The 16,726-nt window shown below is 39.0% G+C and overlaps 1 protein-coding gene across 1 annotated transcript in view; it reads left to right on the forward strand.

The window, feature by feature from the left end:
• Positions 1-16,726, forward strand: part of BMPR1A (bone morphogenetic protein receptor type 1A) — a 44,926-nt gene that overhangs the window by 5,327 nt on the left and 22,873 nt on the right. The window contains exon 3 of the mRNA XM_027649401.1: positions 15,410-15,617. Coding sequence (XP_027505202.1) covers positions 15,551-15,617 — 67 coding nt within the window. The 5' untranslated portion in view covers positions 15,410-15,550. The remainder of the gene's footprint in view (positions 1-15,409; positions 15,618-16,726) is intronic.

Consider the following 16,726-nt stretch of genomic DNA (forward strand, 5'->3'; position numbering starts at 1 on the left):
ATGCCAGGTGTTTCAGAATGAAGGGTGCCAGTGACAAGAAGGTGTTCCTGCAATGATTTTCTTATTAATCATCAAGACTGCCTAAGATCTCTGTTCAGTTAGGAAACAATTATTGGGTAAGGTTGAGTTAGCTGCTATTGAATTTCCTTGGTGGCAAACTATTTGTTAGGAGTTAATTCCATAACAAACAGGCTGAGCCACTTCAGGCTCAAACCACAAATGGGAAATGCAGGTCAGTGGGCTCAAAGCATTTTCCAGGAGTGGAGTAACCAGAAGTCCATGTTGTGAATCATTTGATCAAAACAGGAAGTGCCAGTGGTTCCACTCTGGAGCTGCTCTGTTCTGCAGTGTGCTGTCACACATTTTGCTTGCACTTTGGTGTCCTCCTAACAGGCTTTCCTTTCTTCCATTTACCCTGACTTACCTTAGGTTGTTCCAATAGTGTGACCATCCTGATCTCAGACTGCATAAACCAAGAACCTTCCCTATTGCTAGGCCAAGAATGTCAGGCTCAGGATGGTCAGATTAAGCTGTCTGAGAATCTCTTCATTTTTGTGTTGGCTCCATTTGGCTCAGGAACTCCTGCTGAAAGTGTAATGGGCAACAAATTTCAAAGAAATCTAGAAAAGTTCCTGTGTAGTAAGAGGAGGCTAAATTTTGTATCTTATTTCTGTATCTGAGGATGGGAATTTTATGGGGTAGGATAGAGAACTAATTTAAGATCTTATAGTGAGAAAAGTGTACAGGGAGTGCATTCACAGTACAGTCTGAAGATGTTTCTATTGATAGGAATGTGTTTTGCAACCAGATTTTTGTAACATGAATGTGTAATTAGAAACATACAAGATTTCCTTTTTTACTTATTTTTTTTTAATTTATTGTTTAGATTAAGAATGGTAAAATGTGGGGGTTTTACTACACATTAATACCTGAATTGTTATTGTTTTCTTTCCTTTTTTTCATTCCCTCTTTTTTTTTCCTTGAGGTAAAACCAAACAGGTAAAGGTTTCTTTCTAAATGGTGCTGTTTTGAAGAAATTTTAAGTAGTCAGTTATGGAGTAGGTTCCTCTGAGCTAGGTTTAAAAGTCAAGAATGTCCTTCTCCAGAGGTTCCAAGGTTATGATGTTACAAGAAGTTTCATGAAATGTTAGGTGAACTGTTTGTAAAGTGTTGTAGTTAATACAGAATTTCATTAAAATCAACGTATTTTAAAATAATAACAGCTACTTGTGAACTTGCCAAAAATCTAAGATTGATTTAGATAAAGGGTCTTTTTATAACATCCTTAATGTTTATAAAAGCATTAGAAGTAATAGAAACTTGCTAATTTTCTTATTTCTAAACCATATATGTACTGTCCTTGAAAAGAATTAACTGTGTACTATAGCCAAGTCTAGGTAAAGAAGAAATACTTTTATCATGTCCTTAAAATATGTATGTTTTGGGCTCACAGCACAGTACAGGAATTGCAGGATCTTGAGTAATAATTTGAATCTGTTAAAACTAAAGTATTAAGTTCTGTTACTTTGCTCAAGTACCTATGATGAAAAGTAATTGGGAAGTAAATTTTAATAGCAGTAGCTAATTCTATAACATAATCCAAATATTGAAATGGCGTGCTTTATATGTAGAGGGAAGAACAGATGTAAACCACTGCTTCAACTACTGTATGCAAGTGCACAAAGCTTAGGTGTGTGCACCATGTCTTAGGCTGTTAGTAAGTTTGCTGGTTGTAGTTAGAACTAAGCAGAAGTTGCTTAGAAAATTAGTAAGCAGAGTAAAAAAAAAAGAAACAAAAAAGACATGTGAGGCAGCTATAAGCCAAAAAGTAGTAACTCTTTAGTTGTATTTACTAATAAAACTGAAGAACAAGGTGTTGTTTAGCATGTATTAAAAAAAGAATAATCTGGATGTGGATGATCAAATACACAAATTGCATGCGAAAAAAATTATGCATATTCCTGCATTTTTGTGTGTTATATTTACATAACTTTTGAAGAAAACAGAAGTCTCATAGTCATGATTTTTAATATGAATTTCCTAAAAGCTGTGGCTTGCTTACGGTACTGAGGAGGTTTTTCTGCCAGGGTTTTGATATAGACAGGGCATCTTGTGCACAGATTTTAAATGTTTGCAGTTAGCTACAGAAAATTTGAATCTATTAAGAGTGATGCTAGAGGGGTCATAGTCCCATTGATAGGAGAATTTCCACAGTGAAGATCTGTGGAAGGGTTCTCAAATGGCTACACCTGACCGTGCTTCAAGCACTTTTTGTTGTTCTGAGATCTGAAATTCCTGTTCTCATTCAAACATGTTTCTTCAAGCTGCTGGTGTTTGAAAAGGAATTATTTGTTCCAATTGTCAGGTAAAGCATATGAAATAGTTCACAGAAACAGTCCAGTTTCAGTGGAATGAAAGCAAAATGATCAAGGGGTCTGCCTGTGCAGAGGAGGTCTTTGAGATGGCAGTCTATGACAAGAGGGATATTTATACAGGTGTCTTGGAGTTCTGTGCACTTTGAATTGTTATAGAATCTGAAAAATCTACACTTGCAATCTACTCAGTTTCCCCTCCCCTCAGTAAATTTGTTGTTTGGTGATATTGCTGATCTGTGAATTAATGAGACTTTTTTAATGGAGGGAGGGAAAAGTTTTTTTTATTGGTCTTTAAAAATAGCATTGACGGTTCTGAGTGTTTTTATTGTCCCCTACACTAGTAGATGGTACTTTTTCCCCCTTCCCTGCCTGTTACTCAGCCAGAGCCTGAGAAATAGCTGAATCCTTATGTAGGCATACAGTTTGATGGAAAGAAAGCACGCTCACCAGTCCTCTGACTGGGAAGAAAAGATCTTTTGGAAGTCTTGAACCAGCGAGAATGGCTACTCTTGCTGTTGTTTGTCCGTTGGGTGGATTCAGAATCCAGTTTGAAAAGGCTTTCACCTGCTCTGATGTGGGCTCCTCCAAGGGCTGCAGGTGGATCTCTGCATCCCTGTGGACTTCCATGGGGTGCAGAGGCACAGCTGCCTCACCACAGGCTGCACACGGGCTGCAGGGGAACCTCAACTCTGGTGCCTGGAGCACCTCCTGCCCCTCCTTCTACACCAACCTTGGTGTCTCTATAGTTGTTCTTCCCACATATTCTCACTCCTCTCTTCCCTGGCTGGAATTACATCTGCACAATAACTTTTTCTTCTTTCTTAAATATGTTGTCACGGAGGTGTTACTGTGGTTGCTGATTGGCCCAGCCTTGGCCAGAGGTAGGTCCATCTTGGAACCAGCTGGCACTGGCTCTGCAGGACATGGGGGGAGCTTCTGGCAGCTTCTCACAGAACCCACCCCTGTAGCCCCCCTGCTACCAAAACCTGGCCACACAAACCCAATATATTACTGCAGTATTTCGTCTGCTGCTTTTGTTTCAGTACAGTTCTTAAGTCAAATGTGTGAAAAATCTCAAAGAAAAGAGGAATGGACAATACTCAGGATGTGATAAAGAATTGGTGTTACAAGATACTGTACACCCTTTGGCAGAGAAGGGTCAATAATGATGCCTTTCTTTTTGCCCCTTTCTCTGCCAAAAATCATTCTGTATTCTCCTCAACTAGCAAAAAAATTCCTTCCCATTATGGAACCTGTGGTTTTCCTGCAACCTCAATTTTTCCTTCACAGATTTAATTTGGATCATCCTTAATTGCGTCCTATCGGAGGTGATTAATGTAAGCTAAAGAATCCTGAAAGAAAGAATGTTTGGATAGTGGAGATGTGGAAGGAATAAATTACTCTTAGATGGAATAACAGGCTTGACAGAAGTAACATAAGAAAAGGCAGAATGAGACAGTTGTAAGAATGTGATCTTGAATGACTGAGGAATAATTGAATTGTCAAAGTTAACAAAGAGGTGACTTAGGAAACAGATGGATTTACTTTTAAGATTTTTAGCTCAAGGAACTGTTAAAACATCAGAGGAGATACCTTCAAGTTTGAGGATGATGGGGAATGGGAGAAATATTTGCCATAAAAATAGTGTTCAGGTCATTCCTGTAGTAGTGAGTCTGGGCAGTTTAAGACATGTGCCACAAGGATCAAATAGAAAATTAGGAAACCAAGTGAAATTCATATGAGAAGGGATATATCATATAATCTCTGTACTTTCTTAGTTTATTTAGTTCTTACAATATGGAGAGAAAAACAAAGATTTGAATGGAAAAAAATGAGGATTTTTTTAGCTGAATGTGAAGTTCATATAATCTACAAACCAACCAGACAAAACCAAGCTGCTATGCTACATGTTGATGTCCTGCTATCCTTTGCTCTACTGTGCAACAGGTGTTGAAAAACGTTTTAGTGTGTTTAAAATAGCCTTTTTATAATTGCTTGAATACAAATAACCACCTAAGAAAACTATTGAAATCTAAATATTTTAATCTCATTGACCAGAAAGCTCATGTTTGCTTTTAAATTGTGTGTGAAAAGAAATTAATAGTATTCCTTTAGCACTTGGGTGCAGGGAAATAGGGGACTATAACTGTTGAGGTAAACATTACCTTTGAACTCTTGTCTACTTATTGAAAGATCACTGTGTTTGGATTTAGAAATGTCTTTGAAGCTATATTTGATGAAAGTACGTTGTTTAAACTTGAGGTGTAGTTTGTGTGCATGTGCATACCATGTTGTTTCTGTAGTTATTTAACCCAGCAGATCTACAGTGCACTGAGAGTTTAACTTCGATTTGCATTAAAATCGGTTCTCATCTCGGCAAAACTTGCAGAATACTAACAGGGTAAGATAAAGCTCAAACACACACATCTCGAGTCCTGGAAATATTTCTCAGAGCAATAATACTTTCTTCTATATTTCATATTGAAAATTAAATATTGCAGATACAAACAGAGACTGAACGCAGCATAGAATTAATTTTGTATTTGTACTGCGGAAGCACTTTCTTAATATAGCAATCTAATTTAATATCTGCAGTATCTGTAAGATAACTGTATGTGAGCATGTCATGCTTTACACATTAGCATTTGTCTAATTCAGATACTGAAAATATCTGAATACTTTGCAGGTTCTAAGTAAGATAATTAATGTTGTAATTACAAAGTATTTGCTCTCAAATGGATTTCGGCGTTTATTGTTTTTTTCCTTTTTCCCCCCCTTCTTTTCTTTTCTTGTTTTATTGGGCCTTGAAAGCTTTGCTAACTTACTTGTATGTGTTAAGCTTCTCCTTGTAAGTTCTGGGAGTTCCTAGTGAGACAGCTTGTGAGGTTAATACCCCCAGCTGTCCACCTTGCTCTTTTCCTGGAGGTCAGTGCCTCTGTGGCAGTATCAGCAAGTGGCAGCTCATCAGCCACAGCTGTTCAGAGCCCAGCATATTAATTTAAACTGCCATTGATTCTAGTTTAGGCTCTCCTGGACTTGCCACTGACAATACTTGCTCACTTCCTTTGCTCTTGCTGTGATGGTGATAACCTCCTTGTGTTTTGTGCCTGAAGCTTGTAATCTCATAAAAACATCCCAACATGAGATTCTAGGGTGAGTGTCGAGGCTCACAGATGACAGAAGAGCCACCAACTATTCATTAAAATTTGAAAGAATAAGAGAGGTTGAAATTTTAAGTTATAAGGGCAATATAACAAACATGAAGAACAAACTTATCAGTTAAATGTAATTTGCAAATCACATTGATCTAAAATTTTGTTTCTGTAGTATGAACACTTAAAAAATCATTTTCTCCTGCCACATCAGTGTTTTAGGGGAGTGTAAAGGAGCAGCATCTACTATTTAATTTGTTTATCCTGTCCAGCTATTAAAATGCCTCTTTGGAAAACTGATGGAGACCACTCTTTTGAGAATATCTGTGTATTATTTGCAGTGGTTTATGGGAACAACTAGAACAGGGAGTTTCTCCTCTCAGCACTGTACAGTGCTTCTGTGGGCATGGCAAGCAGGTGAGGAAAATGAGGATTAAGGCTCACCTTGCCAAGCAGCATTTTGTGTTAGCAGATCATCATAATGTTGAACTTGCCAGTCCTGTCTCTGCTGTTTGTATCAAGCAAATACTGTTAAGAGAAAGCTTGTCTCTTGCCTGTTGCAATGGGGAGTGCTGAATTTGATGATTTAAAAATTACGTGGCTTGCTTATGAAGCAGTATTTGCAAGTGTGTTTTTATCTTGCTCATGAAGTGATGTATGAATTAATTTGGACAGCAGTTATCTTCTGGGTAGCAGAACGAAAAAATATGTCCATGTTGACAGTTTTAAGCGTTGTGAGGGCAAACAGTTTGCTTCTTGTGAAATGCTCTTCTGTTGGCCTTTTTTAATACCAGATCACATGTCACTTGCTCTAAAAGGGACACCATAGTCCCTTTGTCAGATACCAGAGGGAAAGGGTTTGCAGATTTGTAAGAAGGCAACAGTGATTCCCCTGCGTAAGGCATCGCTACTCTGTTTGGAAGGGTTGGTTTGTATTTTTGGCTGAGGATTGTCTTCGTAAGTAATGTTTCCTGTCAGTTCTTAATAAATTGAAACTCCATCTTCCATGTGTAAATAAGAAAAAAAAAAAAAGAAGGGAATTAAGGTCTCCTTTCTGTTACTTCTTCCTAAACTTATTTATTATCAGCTCTGTTTGGAAAGTATTTCCTTTAGTAACTTTCATGCCCGCAATGTGAGTGTGAGGACTGAGGGCTCCGTGAATAGCATTATCAGGTTGACTCTTTTGACCTTGGTAATTACTAATCTATGCAATCGGGTATTTCTGAGCCTTGTCAGCCTTGCTTGTTTAGCGTTCTATTTATTTTATTGGTTTCTACAAGCCTTGAATAGGAAAAGAGGTTTTAAAGAGAAAATCAAAAAAAAAAAAAGAAACCCAACCACATGTTTATTCTTAAAGGGGTGGAGGTCTTCTGGAGGGGAGCTGGCTTGCAGAGGGGGAAGACAGTATTCTTATGCTAATCCGCGCTCTGGATAAGGAGCAAAGCAGCCGTGCAAACAATGGAAGTGGAGCCAGAAAGTCTGCGCTGCAGTCTAGCACGCCTTGAAAAGCATGTCAGGCCGGGCGCCTTGGGCTGCCGGGAGGGGCCGCGGGGGGAGCGCCTCCCGCTCCCTTCGTGGGGCTGGCGGCCGGCCAGGAGGCTTGGAAAAATCTCACTACCTAGAAAACAAGAATTAAGGGTGGGAGTGAGGGGAAGAGGGGGAGAAGTAGTTTGCAGTCTTTTTTTTTTATTATTTTTCTTTTTTTTTTCTCATGTTAAAAAAAACCAACCCCAAACCCCGCATTGAATTTGTCTCGACCTCGTCGCTGCCGTTTTCTTCTTTGTACCGAAATTGAAATTCAAGTGATGTGTCTTTTAAATAGCAGCCACTTTTTCTGAGTGTTCTGCGTGAGAGATGTAGATTTTAGCAGCGTGCCCCTGCTCGGAAATTAGCTTACACTACCCTCCTGTGGGCAAAGTACTGGGATTGGGAAGCGTGTGGGAGCCGGAGCTGCAGGCTGGCCTAAGGATGGGTTTCTGTTCCTCCCTCCTTCTCTTGTAGGAGAAACCAATGTCAGGGACATAGCGGAAAAAGCATGGGTTTGCCTACCCTGCTTTGTTACTGATTAAAGCCAGTGACAAAAAAAAAAAAAAAAAAAAAAAAAAAGACTGTTTTCCTTAGGCATCATGAAATGAGAAATATGCTCTTTAACCACCAAACAAAAACCCAGTTTCTGCAGAACTCTTTGTGAGTTCCAGAATTTGCATAATCACCTTTGCTTTGGAGACAAAAAGTAGCTGTGAATTTCTTCTAGATTGGGCAGAGGTTGTAGGTGTAACAGAAATAAGCCATGATCATGGGATCTAAGTATAATAAACACCCTGTCAATTTTTTGGTCTGGGGATTTTTTTGACATAGATTAATGAAAAACTGTCCTTAAATTATGAAAAAATTACTGTAAGGTTGTGAAAACAGTCATTAATCGTCTTTATAGTGCTGAAAGGGATGTTGCACTTTAGAAACCCTTTCTATTAAAGCACTTACAGTTTTGAAGGCACTGGCACTGATTTTAGGGTCCATTTTTCACATCTAAAGTGAGCAAATCTATACTCAGGATTGAGGCCCAGCTTTTCCCCTTCCTCAGCCTAGGTATATTGTTTGTATAAAATTATTGTAACTCAGAACCAAAATGTGTGATAAGTTTTGTAGACGCTGTAGTATGACCATTTTTAGTAGTAACATGAAAAATTTCTGAAAGTTTTGATGAGTTTTCCTCCTGTTGCTTATGTTTAGTGAGTAAAAGGCATTCCGTAAGTTTGTTTTTGCAAAGGAAATTTAACAGGTTTAAGTTATGATTCCCTGTTTGTATTTGTTATATTTAGAGATGGAATGCATTGCATGTGGAGACTTTTCTCCTTGTTCGCATTAACTGGTATGACAGTAAGGAAATAACAAAAATTATAAATAGATAATAAAAACATTTAAGCATGATAGCTTCTGGGGAGAATACCAGGATTTGATGTCATTTATGATAGAAATAGCATGGGTGTCCATTTGCCAATTGTCTGAAGGGCAGAAGCTCTCAGACAGCTAATCACCAAAGTGATGCAAAGGGGAAATGGCTCAAGATGCATAAAAATTGTGTAGCGAAATCTCATTTAAATATGCTCAAATAAGAGGATGTGTCATGTTGGTAACAGACTAGGATATGTCTGAATTCCTGATGGCATGGCACTGGGAAAACAATTTAGCTGCATTTCATTACAGTTAATTTAATGGTAGAAACTTTGTAGCAGTTAGTTAATTGGAATTCCAGAATAACAGTAAGATGGGCATTCAGGAGTCCAATGAGTGGCGTCCCCAATTACCTAATTGTACTGGGCATGGTAAAAAGCAGCTCAGCTTTAATTTCTTCATGGTTAACAACTTTGTTTATGAAACAGACAGATATATCATAATTTAGTAACTTTGGGTTCTAAATTCTGCTGTAATATACACACGTTTGATATTTGCAAGCAATGTGAAATCTTTCTTTCAGAAGACTTCTGTGTGACTATCCAAGGTGGATTTTGGTGACTTTTCCCACTGGCCAGAAATAAGTCCTTTTGTAACACTGTGAACTGTCTTGCTGCAGAAAACAGCTGTTAGGGACTTGTGTTTTTTTAATTATCAAACATGTTGCAATACATGTATTCTAAACCCATGGTTATAACTGTCCTGCAAAGGGAACTAAGATACAATTTTTCATTTCAGACCTTTTAGAAGGATATAATACACCAATGTGCTTCGTTTAACATTTCAGACTTCATTGCAACTTGTAGAGGGAGAAAAAATGTTGATATAATTTACACAATCTCTTGGCTTTTAAATTTATGCAATTAGAAATAGTTTTAAGTAATTCCAATACAATCCATAGTTTAATGGAATTATTTCTGTGAGCTTGAACAGATTAGTGCCTAAACAAACAGGGCCTTATTTGAAGTTGGCTTTTTTGATGGCCGTGTACCCAACTAGCTTGCAATAGCCAGCAGACTTCTCCGTCAACTGTAGGATTTCTTGACAGATTTTGGTGGTGGATTTACCTTGTTGTTTTTAATTTAACGTATTTGACAGCACTTAAGTGTAGGTAGTTTGAGTGTTTCAATATGACACTTTTCTACAGTTTGTGTAGGCATGCCCTGCAGTATAATAATAGAAACACATTTAAAAAGTAGGCTTGTACAAGTATTTGACAGAATGATACAGTACAGAATCTGACACTTTCTTGCTATGGGCTTGGTTAAATTTTACTATTTGACTTTGGATAAACTAAAGCTAACTATAGTTCTTTTTGTATTATGAGTAACAAAATGAAGTTGTAAGAGTCTGCTCCCAGCCTGTCACCTGCAGCTACATGAGCTACATTCTTTGTTAAACTAAAGACTAATTAATTTTTTGGACTCTATTTAGTTTGAAAATCTGCCCTAGAACCTTCTAACCATTGGTTAGAAATGGTCTTCTAATTTCTGATCTAAATAAGTTTTAATGGGTAATCCATACCTACTTGTTGTTGAACGAGTAATTTTCTTCACGTTAAACAGCTGTCTTGTCTTTCCTTGTGATAATTCCTGCTATATTTTCAAAGTGTAATCATTTCTCCAACAACTTTAACTATCTGAACCGTATTATTTTCTTTTCTTTTTGTATCCTGTAGTGGGTTGACCCTGGCTGAATGTCAGGTACCCACTAAAGCCACTCTTTCACTCTCCTCTGCAGCTGGACAGAGAAGAGAAAATATAGCAAAGGGTTCATGAGTTGAGATAAGGATCAGGAGAGATCAGTCACTGATTACTGTCACAGGCAAAACAGACTCAAAGTGCGGATCTTAATTAAATTTATTACTAGCAGAATCAGAGCTGGGGAGTGAGAAGTAAAATAAATCTTAAAAACACTTTTCCCCCACCCCTCCTTTCTTCCCAAGTTCTACCTCCTCCCACCCCCCAGCAGTGCAGGGAGACGGGAATGGGGATTACAGTCAGTTCATCACAGGTTGTTTCTGCTGCTGCTCAGGGAGAGGAGTCCTTCCCCTGCTCCTGTGGGGAATCTCTGCTCCAGCACGTGGAGCACCTCCTGCCCCTCCTTCTACACTGACCTTGGTGTCTGCAGAGTTGTTCATGTGTTCACTCCTCTCTTCTCTGGCTTCAATTTTCATCTGCTCAACTTTTTTCTCTTTCCTAAGCATGTTATCCCAGAGGCATTACTGTCATTCCTGATGGGCTCAGCCTTGGCCACTGGCGGGTCTATCCTGGACCCATCTGGCATTAGCTCTGCTGGACATGGGGGAAGGAAACTTCCAGCAGCTTCTCACAGAGGCCACCCCTGTAGCCCCGTCGCTACCAAAACCTGGCCATGCAAACCCAGTGCATCTCCAAATGTCTTTCTTTCCTGTTCTTGAGATAGTAAGGATCAGTCCTTCTGGGCATGTGTTGAATTTATCAATCGTATTGTCTCTGTGCTATTTATGCCTTACTGTTTCCCCTGGGAAATTTCCCTAGGAAATACTAGAGTAGTGTTTGTGTCTTTTTCCCAGCAACATCACATGGATGTGTCTGATGTTCTGTAATCAGTTGGTGTCCTTAAGCCTTGGACATAGCTGGCTCCTATGCATAAGCTTTTGATCTATGTGAAGCAGAAATTCTTCAGAGTTACCAATATGCATGACTTTCCCAATTTCATGCAGTTGTACTTCATTCCACTTCTGTTACTTTGGTTCTTCATGTGATCCCAAATCTTCTTGCATAAAAGCAACACTCAGCTGAACTGACAATTCATGTTTGTCAGCAAAGTTTATTGAAATTTTGCTTTTTGTGCCTAGTTCATTAGTGAAAAGGGTGAGTATTCTTCAGTCAAGCTGAATCAAGAATCAAGGTCCTTGAATGTCATTTGAACTGTACTGCTAATCTCTGTTCTTGAAAATACTTGTCTGCCCTGTAGTGAATTCTCTGCTGTTCTTACAATCCCTCTTTCCTTCATCCAAAGCTGTAATTTTCTTTGTGGCACCGTATCAGGTTTTTTGTAGTCTAACAGGAAAGTTGTCGTGCACTGGCTTAGACTGACAGTCTAGTTTATCTCTGGCATTCTGTTCCAACTCCAAGGTCTGTTCAAAACTGTACTTGTGATTGAGGTAATATGCTTGCAGTTACCTGAGTCACTTCTTGCCCAAATTGCACATAGGAGAAACATTTAATATGTTTCAGTTTTGTTTTGGCGAATACATTAACTTGGTATTATATGTACTGCTGCAAATGTTTTGAAATATCTTGTCTGTTGAAATGGATTGTATGTTCTAATTACTGTCAAGTCCAAGATTGACATTTTTTCATGTATTCCCCTTTTACAATACTGTCTTTGTTGTTGTGTTTGGCAATGTCATTCTTTACTGAAATTTGGAATAGCCCAGCTCATTTGGTTTGGGGATCATGCTGTTAAAAATATTACATAGCCACATCTAAAGAACAGTTACCACTGAACTTGGAGTCATTTTGGACCATATGACAGATCTTGCACACTTCCAACTTCATATATTTGGAATCATACAGAGCATAGGACTAGACTGTCGTGATAGTGCCGTGAATTCACTGCCAAGTTCCACTTCAGAAAGAAACACACACAGTTTTAATAACAAAAGCGTTTTCTTCAATAAACTCTTATTAGGAGGATAATGAAATACACTGCAGACAATTTGGGTGTTACAATTGATGAATAAGTTACTTTTTAATGGGTCATAGCTGAAAGCTTCTTCTTGAATACAGTAGAAAAAAGAGAGATTGGGAACTTCAAAATCAACTGATTGGCTTATGGGTTTGAATTTCTTCAGCATGATTCTGTTGGCAGAGTAGCATTCCAGGTGTTAATTGGGGCTTTAACACATGAAGTGGTTATTTAGTTGTGTCATTTTACACTGTTATATCAAGTAGGTTTTGGAGAAATTCCAGCTGTTGCTCACTTTCAATAGTGTACCTTAGCAGGGCTGCTAGTCTGCCTCTTTAATGGGAATCCATTAAAGATGGATCCGTTAAATATTGTGTGATTTGTTTTGGTTTTAGTGAAAGATTTTCTCATATGAAGGTCATAACTATGTCCTTTTGGGGTGTGGCATTTGTTAGAGGCACTGAAACACTAGTCTGATTTTTTGAAAGTTTTTTAAGCTGTTAAGCTATGTAGCCGCATTGAAGTGCCAGGTGATCTTTAGAATGAAAGTGTTTTCAGTTTTGTTTCTCCACAAGACCAAAAGAGACTATTAGAGAACTAATTGTCTTTGCTTGTTTAGCTCGGAGACTTACAGGAAGCAAACGAAGGGTTCAAGGGGTGAGCAGTAAAATAGGATGTGTGTCCACACTGCAGTTCACATAGTTCTGGGACATGCTACTGTGAATTGGTGGCTTAAGCTCACCTGCCCTACAGTGAAGTGTTGCCATCAGTGCAGCAGGGCTCAGCAGTGCTTGTCTGCCCCAGCCTTGCAACACCCCATGGGACCTTCCTGGCTAAGGGGGAACTTGGTACTGACTGTAGCACCAACAGGAAGGTCCGCCAAGTGATGGTGCATATGTGCATAGGAGTTTTTCTTTGCATCTTTGAGGTATTCTTTTAAATGCTGATAGGCATTCTCAAATAAGAGTGGGTTTAAAATGGGGAATTATAGCAGAATTTGTTCTGTTTCATTTTATTATATGGTTTTGTATACGTTTTTATACATAGTTACATTTTAATACATATATATCTGTGAAAAGTGAAATATTGACGGAAGGCAGACTCAGGTACAAAATACTGGTTCAAGTGGAGAGCATTATTTCTTGCATAGGCTTGGACAACATTTTGGAAACTACCTTAGTTTGTCTCACTGAACAAAAATCATCATGAAATTGGAATGAGTTGCATTAAAATGTTGTGGTTTCCCATTTTTTCTTGACTTTTTGGTAACATGCTTTGTGGTGCAATGGCAAATACATGTTTCTGTGCCAGTGTGCCCTCTGACCTTATTGAACTGCAGGGCAAGATCCTCAATTTTCTGAAAGTTTAAAACACCCCTATTCTTGAAACGTACAAGAGTGTGAATGTGTATTCCTTCCTGGAACTTCCATGGACAAGAAATTATTTTTAAATATACTTTAAACAAGCTATTACTGGGGGGGGGGGGGGCGTTTTTTGGCTTGATGGAATACTGTAAATAAAGTCTTCATTGTATTACTACGTACAAACTGTTGGCAGTTTTCATCTTCCACGTTTTATCGAGGATTGGAAGTTCATTGCCATTGAAACACAGAATAAAGCGATATTACTTACAGACTTACGTTGCTGGTCTGACATTTTATAGCTAGAAGGGCGTTCCTTGTCAGCTGTCAGAATTGGTCCCGTTTCTTGTGTATAGGGAGGACTAAGGAGTGAATATTTCTGCTGTCACATTGCTCTTACCTCTGCCAGGCCAGGAAGGTCACTTTGAAGTCACTGGTGCTCCAGATGCCTACAAAGCGCGTGTTTCTGAGCCTGTGTCACCATAACCTGGCAGCAATCCTGGCAGAGGCCAGGGCTGCCGTGGAGCTCAGGGAGCACAACCCCAACTGGGAGCTCGTCCCTGGCTGCCTCTGGCGTGGAGGCGCTTTGTCGCTGCGCTGGGGAGAAGTCAGAGATGTGTGAAAAGTAGGCCAGGGGTCGGGGCGGCCGCCGCACCCGCCGAAATTGGAAGTGACGGACACCTCCCGGCTCGGCCGCTAATTTGCCTCCATGTTAAATGCCTCCGAAGACTAATTAAAATGAAAAGTTCTTGGGTCTCGCCGACAGACAGATTGAGTTATTGATGCTGGAAGCGGCCACCAACAGTAATTGCGACCCATCCCCGGGCGAACGCCAGTTTTGGCATTCATGAGCAGCGCCAGGCTGACAGGGGTCAGGGGGGTCAACCCCGCCGAAACAAGAGGCCGAGGAAAGGCAAAATCAGCCCTCTGTTCATCGCTGTGCAGCATTGCTTTGGTTGCCATTAACTGTTTAGGTGTTTGAGCTGCTTTTTAGTCCTTTGAGGCCCAATTACACTTCCCTTGTGAATCGCCTCTGAAAAGTTCTTTAAGCAGAATGTGACCACAGCTCCTGCAGTCTGAAAAACTAACTTCTTACTCAACTTGGCTGTTGTAGCTGTGTGTTAACCTACTGCATGAGGAGAGTTATATTTTATTTGTGGGGCAAATGGCACATGCCTATAGTAGCGTAATTTTTCAGGAGGGATTAATTTGCACACAACTTGGGGATATTGAGAAGGATGTCGTGATTCTAAATTGGAGTTAATATTGTCTTTTTTTTGTTCTTGTTAAAGATGTGGTACTGTTCTAGGAGACAAAGGCAATGTAAGTATATTAAGTAACTAAACTAATTGTTAAATTTAATACAAATTTAGTTTTCTTCCGTCAGAGAGGCTGGATGTTTTTGCAATAAAGTTTCTCTACAAGCATTTTTCAACTGGTAGCCTAACATGGTAGTGCTTTTTTCCCTTGTAGTATTGTGGATAGTAACCATTGAGTTTCAATTCTAAGAAAAATAATGAAAATCAGTTTTCATGTCTGTAAAGAAAATAGTTTTCTATTCAGTCTGTGTTAATCTGTTGAATACTACCTATGTATGCAAGTCTAAAATTATACAACTGTGACTACCGCATTAACATATCTAATATTTTTTCTATAGGAATTTAAAAACATCCCTATGGGTTTTTACCAGAAGTGCATATTTCAGAGGAACCCTGCTATTCTGTTGGATAGTAAACATGGCTAATGTTTTCTTAATAAATCTTGATAAACACATGTTTGTTTTTTTTCCAGCCACATGGTTACAATCAATGGGATGAAAAAACATGAGTATTTTTTCTTTCTTCCGAAATACAGAGAGTTTCTTAACACTTTGTTTTATTGTATCTTTCAGGAAACAAAGGTGGAAAAGTTAGGAAAGCATCTTTGCAGTCAAGCACCAAATCTTGTATTAGGCTTCACCGAACAGACTAAGCTTAACATTTGTCAAGCAGAAGGGCCAGTTGCCTTGCACAGGAAGGATTAAAAGTGAACAATGACTCGATTGAGAGTTCATGAGCAATTGCTTGGAGCCTATCTGCTAATCATTCTCCATGTTCAAGGTAAATATGTACTAGGTGAAATAAGTTCATATTTTTGATTCGTAACAGAGTTGTGTGTTTTCCGGTGCTTGAAGTGGGATTTTTTTCGTTTGGAGTTTCTTTTGCAAGCGGGTGACTGGTCTGCCTGACATACCGTATGGACACTTCCCTGAAAGGAAGGACATTCTAGTGGTCAGGTATTGTAGTACAGATTAAGTCTATTTTAGCAAATGCTTAAATAGAGACAATACCAAAAATACACCGTGGAGCAAGTTATATGACCAGCAGAATTGAAGGTTTGACTTCCTGAATTTCAGTTCCCTATACGTGTGCATGCGCGATCCCTTTGAACTTGACTCACTGAAGAGATTGCAGTTCCCCATGCCTTCTGGTGCTCCCAGCAACCAAGAGATAGTGTAACCAATCTAAATTAGCTTGTTGTGCCTACTTGATGGGCCAAACTGAGTCTGTGAGATATTGACAAATAGCCTGCTTTTCAGTTAGTGAAGACACTCATTTGTACATCTGTTGTCTTTCCAGCCACCTGTTATTAAAAACTTTGAAAATCCAGTTATTAGAACCTTAACTCCTTTGTCAAATTGCATTGAATTAAAAAATAATATTGGGAACAGACCAATGTTACCATCTCGTGCCCTATCAGGAATTGAAGCTTAAGTATAAAAATTATAACTAGTTGTGGGATTTATGGTTATTTCCTTACTCCTTATTAGCAGCTCTGTCTGGCAGATCTGATTCTGTAATTGCTTGTAGTTTAGAGAAGTGGCAGAAGGGCAGAATGGTATCTGAGCTGTTGGTGGTACTGCATTGCTGTGGCTGGCACTTGAGCAGTAGTGCTCTGCCTGTCCAGCAGGCACGTACATCCCTCACGGGTCTCTGTGTAAGATGACTTGTTCTCCCAGCTGTGCACCTTTCACGTGTTTGTGCACAGAGCTTTCCATATGTTTTCAGAGAAACAGAGAAGACTAATTTGGTACTGCCATTTAAATACTTGATTATAAAAGGTTTCATATTCTCTTTCCATGCTTAGATCAATTACTGCTTAGTGCTTGATTTTATTTTGAGATATTATATGAGCTATTTACTTTCAAGAATCACAATTCAATGAACCC

Source organism: Corapipo altera, unplaced genomic scaffold, assembly GCF_003945725.1.
Source record: "Corapipo altera isolate COAL_440 unplaced genomic scaffold, ASM394572v1 53, whole genome shotgun sequence".
NCBI lineage: Eukaryota > Metazoa > Chordata > Aves > Passeriformes > Pipridae > Corapipo > Corapipo altera.